At 48.6% G+C, this 9,917-nt stretch overlaps 1 protein-coding gene across 2 annotated transcripts in view; it reads left to right on the plus strand.

Annotated features, from left to right (window-relative positions):
- The first annotated feature begins 696 nt into the window (after window positions 1–696).
- Window positions 697–9,917, plus strand: part of nrg3a (neuregulin 3a) — a 231,997-nt gene continuing 222,776 nt past the window's right edge. Inside the window, exon 1 of one of the 2 annotated variants that reach the window (XM_081724867.1) lies at window positions 697–3,241. In XM_081724867.1, the coding sequence (XP_081580993.1) occupies window positions 2,548–3,241 (694 nt within the window). In that variant the 5' untranslated portion in view covers window positions 697–2,547. The remainder of the gene's footprint in view (window positions 3,242–9,917) is intronic. The other variant, XM_035531281.2, reaches the window with a different exon arrangement.

The raw sequence follows: 9,917 nt of genomic DNA on the forward strand, positions 1-9,917 counted from the left end.
AGCGTTACGTATTTTGTTTGTTTCCCATCAACTCAAGTGGGAACCGACCTGTTTGTTTTGTCCTCGGGGAATGACAACGGCCAAAGTTACTGTGAACTGTAGCGTCTGACATTTATTCGAATACTGAACAAAAATAAATGAATAAAGAAGAAAAAAGTAAATCGACACGTGAAAGATGTTGTTTGTTCAAACACTCAAGGGATGAAAGGAAGAATGCAAAATTAGCTAAATGAATGCATGAATGAATGAATGAATGATGCCACTTGCATTAGCAGCAATAAAAACACTGTCCCTCACTGCTCTCCCTGGTTTCCCTTAGCATTGTCCTCTAAACCCCTTCATGGGTCTAGTACTCCTGCAGTCCTGGTCTCATGTTCCGTTCTTATTTCTGCCTGCTCTGTGCGTGTGGGGGAGAGGGGGAGGGGCTTGGTGAGTGAGTGACACAACAGAGAGATGGAAAATCGGGATGTTTACAGCACTCTGTAGTCCCCCTGTCTGTTAATACAGCAGAGCACTGGCATGGATCTCTCTCTCCCTCTCCCTCTTTCTCTCTCCCTCTCTCTCTCTTTCTCTCTCCCTCTCTCTCTCTCTTTCTCTCTCCCTCTCTCTCTCTTTCTCTCTCCCTCTCTCTCTCCGCTTCTCTGTCTCTCCTCATCTCTGTTCCCTCTCTGTGTCTTCTAACAGCATTCCCTGTCTTCCTTACTTTTGCCCTCTGTGTATTCTTGACCTCTTTCTCTTCCTCTTCTCCCTCTCTCTCTCTCTCTCTCCCTCTGTCTCTCCTTCTCTCTCTCCCTCTCTCCTTTCTCGCTCTTGCTCAATCTCCATCCTAATTGGCGGAGAACATCGCCACTACAAAGCAGGTGTAGTCCCGCCTGTCTCCTCCCTCTCCTTCCCTCTCTCGCTCTTCCTAACTCACTTCTCTCTCTCTCTCTCTCTCTCTCTTTGTCCCTGTGTCTCTCAACCCCCCCCCCTCACATCCCTTCTCCTCTCCCTCTGTGTCTCTCCTTTTCTCTCCTGGATTGTCGACCACCTCTCTCACCCTCCCGGTGACGGCTGCCGTGGGAGCACGTCAGGCAGCTCGGCTGGAGCAGCGGCTCTGGCTCGGAGGAACTCCGCTGCAGCGCACGCCCGGGGCGCCCATGCAAGCAAACAAACAGCCAGACAAATAATTAAGAATCTCGGAATCGGGAGTGGCCGGGGAGACGGAACGTGAAGGAAACCTGAGCTTGGGGATTGTGTTTTTTCCCTTCTTCTTCTTTCTCTTCCCTCTCTCTTCCTCTCCTCTCTCTCTGCCTGTCTCCAACACACTCCCTCCCCCTCTCTGCTTCTCTCTCACTCTCTCTCTCTCTCTCTCTCTCTCTCACATGCTCCCTGGCTCCTCTCTCTCTCTCTCCCTCCCTGTCAGTGGCGGAATGTATTGGTGAGCTGACTGCATGCTCTCCTCTGTTTTGCGCTGCATTTAACGCTTGGCGAGAAGGCAGCGGCGTGCACGGGACCCGGACGCCGCTCGGCTGGGAGAGAAAGGATTTACCGCGCTGACGGATCCGACTCGCCGCTCCGCCGATCTTCCGCTGCCGCTCTCCTGGGCTCTCCTACCTTGTTCTGCCTTGTTCTCCAGTGCCACCACCTCCGGTGCCGGATCGGGCTTCTCCTGCCGGCAACGCGGGGAGTGGGGCTGCCCCCCCACTGTACGGATGGCGTAGTTATCTGCAGGAGGCTCAGCCAGCGACCACTCGTTCGTGGGAAGTGCCGGCTCTCGGGGACATGCAGAGCTGACTCAGCGAGCACTAACGAGACCCACGGATTGAGACGGTGAGAGAAACATCTCTGAGAAACAGGAGAGGTCCAACTGCCAGCCCTTCCGGAAAAAAAGAAGGCTTTGACCGTCCCCTGCTAAAGAAATAATTAAGAAAGCTGGAAAGGAGGGTATGGAAGTGGGAGCAGGGATCTCGGCCAGGAGTGCCTGGTCTGGAGGCGGCGTCTGATTGAGGGAGCAGAGGTGACAGGCCAGGGTGCCACTACTGCAAGAGAGGCACAGCTGGGAGGCTCCGTAGAGGCACATCTGCTCTCCGCATTCCTCTCGGCTCCCTTGCTCCACCCCTCCGCCGTTCGCTGTCTCCGCACCCCTCTGCCTTTCGGCCACGTTGCCCTTGGAGCTCGCTCGTGCCTCCTTCTGGAACGCCGCTGCAAGGATTGTCCCGCATCGGAATCCAACCGGCCTCGGTTCTGCCTACCTCCGGAATTCTACTGGCTGCTTGCGTGCGTGTGCGTGTGCGAGCTTGTGTGTGCGTGTGCATGCGCGCGTGTGTGTGGCGTGTGTGCACCTGCGCTCCAAGGCGTGTTTGTCTCGCCGTGTCTGCGAGTACCCACGTGAGCGAGCGTGTGCTGCGTCTGCTGCGTCTGCCGTGGGTTTCTCCTTTTCTCGCTTTCTTTTTTTCTTTCGTTCGTTTGCTTGTTTTGCCCCTGCCCTGATGCCCGGTGGCCCGGGTGTCCCGCGCCCGCCAAGCGCCAGACCCAGGGGTTAAGTGTCTCTGCGCCCCGCGCGGGATGAGCGACACATCGGGAGCGGCGGCCACCTCGGAGGTGGTGATCCTGGAGGAGCGGGAGGGGAGCGGGGCTGCAGCCGGGGGCCGGGCACAAGCTGAGGTCCCCGGACGTCCGGCCGGCTGGCGCTGGGCTGCGTGGCCCCGCCAGCAGACGTGGCTCTGTGCTGTCCCTCTCCTCATTGGCTTCGTGGGCCTGGGTCTCAGTCTCATGCTACTCAAGTGGATCGTGGTGGGCTCGGTGAGAGACTACGTACCCACGGACCTCGTGGACGCAAAGGGCATCGGCCAGGACCCCATCTTCTTGTCTAAGCCCAGTGCTTTCCCGAAGGGAGCAGATGCCGCTGCCACCACCACCACCCTGTCCCCGAGCGGGCCGGGTGGCTCAGCTGGACCCGGCTTCACCACAGCGGTGCGGGGGAGACCCAGAACAGGGGCCCCTCCGAACACGTCGCCCAGAGGGGCGGGGGCCTCTGGCAGTCAGGTGACTCAAAAGAGCCCCACCCAGCGCTCTCGTGGCCCAGCCTCCGCGAGCACGACCGCAGCCTTTGACTCTGCCAGCCATGCCTCCACCTCGAGCCCCTCCCCCTCCAACCCCACCGTGCTCAATGACTCCACCCAAACATGGACCCACGAGCAGTCGTCCACAGAGAGGCCCAGAACCACTCCTGCTCGCACCCACGCCAACCACAAAACACGTGAGTACTTTGATCACTACTTCCTGCTTCCTGCTTCTCTGAGCCAATAGGGGTTGGGGACAGTGACATGTGCAGGTTGCTTTGACCCGGTTTGACCAGTTCCATTGGTGTTGATTGAAAGTGTTATTCGGTGGTGAGTTATGATGGCACATATAATCTCACTTGGATATGCAATGTCATGTTCATTTGAATAATGATTTCATTTCAAACTGTCAGATTCAGCAACAGAATTTAAGAGCTAAATGTTCTTATCTTTTCTTCAAGTTTCTCTCCATCCCTGTTTATTCTGAAGCACATTTGCATAAATGCCCCATCTTAATGTGCGAATTTAATATACGTGAATTATCTAGACTATACCACAACGTGTGTACAATTTACGCGTATAATCACAGCAAACATGAGGATGAAAGGCAAAAAAACAAAAAACAAAACCCAAAACAAAACAAAAACAAAACCGTAGCGTGGTGCTGTTTTAGAGATAAAGTGGTGGATAAAGGTGAGACGTAAAGTCCCCGGCTGGCGCGGTTCTGACGGCGCCGTCTCCGTGACTGACACGGCCACGCCCTTCGCCTGAAATACATCGGGTATAATAAACGACGTTAACTGACTGCAGAGCTCGACCGCGGACGGTTTGGAGGGTAGGTGTTTAATGGTGTAAAGGCGACACACCTTGAGGCACTGTGGTCTCGTTTCGCCTCCGTTTACGCAGCGCCGGGGTAACTTTACGCCGAATGCGAAATGTGTAAAATCGGTCTGTACCCGTCTACTCTTACGTGCTTTGTGCAAAGCAATGTTGAGTCAATACATTAAACGTCCGTTGAAACATATATATATATATATATATATATATATATATATATATATATATATATATATATATATATATATATATATATATATATATATATATATATGCACACACACACACACACACACACACACACACACATATATATATATATATATATATATATATATGACACGCACACACACGTTTTTGACATAAGAGTTACAGGTATGGCTAGGTCTTATCCCCGCGCCGATACTTATGGGCTCCGGTATCTGCCAGCGATTTCTGTCAAACAGAGATCGGTGTGGTGAGCGACGCTGCCGGCGCCGTGTGATACTGCGTTTCGGACACAAAATGTTTCCACCGCACAGTCTGGATTTCTGTCCTTCTCTTTCTGCCACCCTGGGACCTCACACACGTCCGAGCTACAACCAGTTTGCCCATCATTTAATCTGAGAGAGTACCGGAAAGACGCCAAACGTCATGTCATCTGTAGTCTCGCTGTAAGAGGCTACTGACCTTTTGTATTTGCTCACGTTATTCCTCTTATCAAGCTTTAATCACTTGGCCAGTTTTAAATGATTGTCGTCAGCAGTTTGTATGCTATAATAACAATGCACGAGCGAATATATCGATACTAATCAGAGATACGTGGTGATAGTCCTGAGATGGTGGTTTAATCCTTTTCACTCCTCCCTGTAGCCAATTTGCATCACGGTTACACGGCGTTACGTTTAACCCCGACAAGTAATGAGGAAATGAGCCTTTGCGTAATGAGTCATGTCTTCATTCAGGTAATATCTAAAGCACGTCGGTCTGTCAGCAGGGACACAAATCACTGGAGGAATGGATACGTTTATCTTTGGCGTGAGCTTCGTAATCAGTATTTCCATTTGCATTAGCGGTTCGCTCTGTGTGCTGAGACCCACGACGTGTTTGCGTAGAGAAAGTCCCAAGATGTGAAACATGGACTGTTACGACCTTTGGAGGAGAGGAGAACTTATTTTCGGCTGCAGTCGCCCTTTTAATGTAGTTTATTAAAGAGATGCCTTTTTTTGCATCGCACCGTGAATATTGGATCAAAATGTCGCCGGTGACTTTGCGTCTTTCAGCAAGCGCACTCTATCACATTACTTCTCTCTGCGCCCTTCATCCAGATTCATTTACCATCACTCCAACGAAAAAAAGATTGGCCCTGCTGTTCAACAGGAAATTTAATCCACTACCACGTTTACTTTAGAAAAGTCTACTTCACTATCATCATACCCACCTTTGCATGTATTATGGAGAAATTATGGACCCCACTTGCAGAATATCATAAAACAATACCATTTTGACTAACATTCTGGCTGATCCTTTGATTTTGAGAAGGGATGTAGCTTTGGTGCCCAAATCCATAAAATGATTGTATAGTACCAGACTGTATCTTAAATATGGGATTATGTTGCACACAAAGAACAATGTTACAAAAAGCACAGAAATGATGTCAGTGGGTTGAATGAAGCTTCACATCTGCATTGTGAGGGTCAGTGGGGTATCGCAGACAGCCATCTTTAGGTGCACGTGTTGCTGATATACATTGTCTAGAGCACTGAATTGCACTGGCTAAGTGTGTAACTCTAGGGAGGGTGGAAACCTCCCGAACAGTCACATTGGAGGCTCCTCTTAGAAATGTAATTAGTAAGCATTTTAGCAAAGATTCAAGGGTGTGAGTAGAGACACGTGGAGTTTTGTTTTCTTGACGAATAAGCTCATATTAATTTCTGTTTCCTTGCAACAACAACAACAAAAAAAAATACAAGAAAGGTTTTGGTTTTTTTTGTTGTTGTTGGCTGTTCTGAGTTTGCAGCTTTGCGGTGTTGACTGCTCTGGTTTGAGGCTTTGCAGTGCTGACTGCTCTGGGTTTGGGCTTTTTTTTGGCAGTGTTGGTCACTCTGGGTTTGAGGATTTGCAGTGTTGACTGCTCTGGGTTTGAGGATTTGCAGTGTTGCCTGCTCTGGGTTTGTTTATGGCTGATTTACTGATTTACTGTTTACTCTGATTAATAATGTCTATGGCTGATCCTTGATGATCCACAATGCACGAGAGTATGTAATCCCACTTACATACTGTCTGATTATGATGTCTATATTGGCTGTCAAATCCAAATCTTTACAGTCCTTAGAAATTGATCTTGAAATTGAAGTGAGATGTGTATTGTGCTTCTCTAACAAGTCAGTGCAGGACATCCAAGTGCATCTCCATCCATATTTTATGAAACAAGGACTTTGAACAGTCAGGAATCAGTTGATGGTTTTGATAATCACTTTCCAATGGCACCATTGCTCTAACTGAATCGCTACATTATATATAAAACTTGATATGTCAATGTGAAGACAGAGCACCGCTTTATTGCAGTGGCGTCAAACTGCATTCATCAAAGGCTTCGGTCTCCAGGCCCCCTCTAGTTAAATAAGTTGGGTGTTGCTCTACAGCTGCTGTACTCTGACACGCGTGCTGTCGATATGACCTCAGTCGACCGCACTTGAGTCGGGTGCGTTAGATTTGGTCTGAACCCCATCACTCACCGGGCATATCCCACGCCATGGGCTACAAAACTACTGAATTTGGTTTTTGCAGCAACAGAAATGGTTCGGCTTGGCTGTACGTGGCTGTGACGTTGCCTTTTTCGAGTTAAGTGCCACTTAATGACGATTGATTTTCCCCTTTTGTTTTGTAACATTACCCTGATGAGGACAATTTGCCTATGGGAATGGATCCTGATTCTATGGATTAGTTCACGTCGGTTACCACCTACCTCCACCCATTATCCATTAACCATGCCATGGCCCTTTTAAGACACCAAGGCTCGTCATCGCGGTTAGCTGAGTACACTACCATTTAATCACTATTGCGTTATTTGACCTGCCAGGACCCTGAGTTTCGCGCTTTAAAGATGGTGATTTGTTTGTCGCGTCGCTCTTCTTTCTTTTAATAGATGGAAGTAAGAGTGTTCGACTCCAGCTGCATTAGAGTTTAATCTCACGATGGGACTGTCTCAATAAAATTTAATGTCACTTTGATTTATCCTTATGAGATATCCTAAGGAGAGAAAAGGCATTAAATATTAATGCGGAGAAAAAGAAACATCTTCAATATGTAGAGGAGAACTTGAATAATTGACGATGGAGTCACTGAAGAATTATCGGAGGAAAAAAAAAAGAAATATCTGATGTCTTGGAAAGGAACCGAGGAAGGGGGTGCCATGAAAGAAGAATTTGTACGTTTTATTCGTTTGGAGGGAAGCGGGGTGGCGGTATCGTCAACAGGGCAAACATTTCTTCAGCTCCTCGAAAGCGCGTTCCTCCCCGGCTGCTGGAGTTTACCTGAGACCAGGCAAGAGTGCAGAACTCCAAGCGGTCTAAATGATGAAAGGTTACAAAGGAGTTTAATGCTAGTGACAGGGTACTTATCAGAAGCCTTTTTTGCTATGCGCTCTCTCTCTCTCTCTCTCTCTCTCTCTCTCTCTCTCTCTCTCTCTGTGTGTGACCTACTCCAACGTACCAATGACTGCTTACCCCGTTCCTACCTGCCTTCAAACAATAGCCAAGATAACGGAAGGATCATTTCCATGTAATGGGTTTTCTTTTTACATGTCTGTTGACTCTAGTTTTACACTGAAATGGGATTTACTTTAATTGGGCCAGCCCTGGTTCTGAACCTTTAAACCTACCCTCGGATTTGCCCTTCACAAAGCAGAGACGCATGACTAATAAATACTATTCTTATTTTCCAATAGATATTTTGATAAATGAAACACTTTTGTTTGCATTGCGGAGTAGCAAATGTGTTTTGCGGGAACTTGATTTAAACGCGCGAGGACGGAAGATGTATGTGCTGTTTGTAAGAAAACAATGAGCAATTTGTCCATTGCGCTTGAGGCCAGTGCGAACGGAAGGAGCTTTGTCATCATTACCTCGAGTTTAGTTTCTGTCACAGAGTTTGTGCACCCAGATCAGTCATATTCGAGATGATTATAGGCGCCGTCTTATAATAGAGCTTTCATTCGTTTCAGTAATGGAAATGCATCCACTTACGGCATTGCATTTGACTAACTTTCAATTTGCTGCATGTTTCGTGTCACATAACGCAGTTATATTGCACACTGCAGTGCAGCAATAATGACTAATTAAAATCTTGTTAAACTTGAAGCGCTGACCGTACGTATGAATCATGTTGAATTTAGACTGCAGTCTAAGCCGCCTGGACATTTATGGCTCATCATGAATACACAGTCATCCTCGGCTTTCCCTCGCTCTGCTCGTATTCTACCCTTTTCTTCTCCTCCATCTCTGCTTCCTCCCACCGAACCGTTTAACATCTGTGGACAAACAAACGTCGGGCCGTTTTGAGCGCTGCTGTGCTCGCTGCCAGGAGGCCTGTAGCATAATACCGTGTAGCGACTCGAGGGTGGCGGTGAGCAAAGAACTGACCAGCGTGACGAAAAAGGGCTATAAACCTCAACCGCTAGCCTGCCTGGAGCTCGTCCAGCGGAGGCTCGAGGCGAAGTCTTCCCTTCGCAGAAATCGCTGCCAAGCGTCAAAGGGACGGATCGGTAGGGCCACGAAGCGCGAGTGCGTTAGGAGCCTGCAAAACGCGCACCAGCATCAGTTTAATGTTTAATGCTCACGTTTTTGGGGGAAATTGATGAACGGGTCTTTCTTTAAGGTTGCTTAACTATCTGAGAGGCGCCTGCGTTAAAACAACGGGTACGACTCGACACGTGCGTTACCCATTCATTTCGCGAGACCAGAAAATCGCGTACAATTATGGATGAACCTTTTTGTTTAACTGTCTTAGTTGATTTGGCTTACTGTGCATTACTGTAATTCACTTAAATCCGAATCAAATTTCGCATGCTCTGTGTTTTAGCGCTTCGGGTGAAATGGAAAAGATTAAATTAGGAATATTAATCTGTTTTTAAACACGCTGCTTTGATTAGGCTATCCTTAACGCGCGTGGATTTGCGCGGGACCCACCCGACCAGTGCTACCAGAGGGGTAGTCGAATCTGTTATGAGATATTGATTTGACGTGCGACTGTCACTTGGACTCGTGCCATCCTGCAGCCTGGCTGCCATGGATCGGGTTTAACGCACGGGGTCTGATTAGCCATAAGCGGCACTTTCCGAACGCGCAAAAACCGGAGGAAGCGCAGCGCTACGCAACGTAACCCGCTCTCTCCTCCTCACGTCTTTATTTAAACTTGATAAGCAATTTAGCGTGGTACCAATAGGCCGGACCATATGCTGTTACAGTGCGGCACGGACATTTTTTTCCCAGCGACGGATCTCAGCACGACACCCCCTTTCATTTTATTCGCCTCTATAAGGCCATATGGTCCATCTTACCGTTACTAACGACGCGTCGAGGTTTGTACTAACACACCGCTTCACAGTGCCTGTGGATTCCGCCAGTTTAGAAGTCGGTTCGTAACTCAGCGTTATATATCGCTCCGAGGACATAACCACAAGCGTTTGTGTTACCGTTTCTCGATCGGGTATTCTTAACATGTTTTGTCTTCGACAGCGCAACGTTTGTTTCTTTCAGCGGCGCACGGCCCATCCACTTCTACACACAGGTTTAATTTAACAGCTTTCGGACGACAACGAGGACGACGTCTAGTCAGTCACCTGTTCGCCGAAAAGACCCAGATGCGCTGGGAGTGGAAGTGGGCCTCAGCCCGTTTTTGTCCCTGACTGCGAGCTCTTCAGCCCCTCCACTCATAGCCTTTCGTCCCAGCGCTGGCTAATCCGTGCGGTGGCGGACTCCGTTTAATTCTCTCATGCTTATCGCCTAACAGATCTGTCACAGGGACACTGAACCCGAGGATATGACATCGCACTAT

Source organism: Electrophorus electricus, chromosome 12 (assembly GCF_041902795.1).
Source record: "Electrophorus electricus isolate QZ-2024a chromosome 12, ASM4190279v1, whole genome shotgun sequence".
Classification (NCBI taxonomy): domain Eukaryota; kingdom Metazoa; phylum Chordata; class Actinopteri; order Gymnotiformes; family Gymnotidae; genus Electrophorus; species Electrophorus electricus.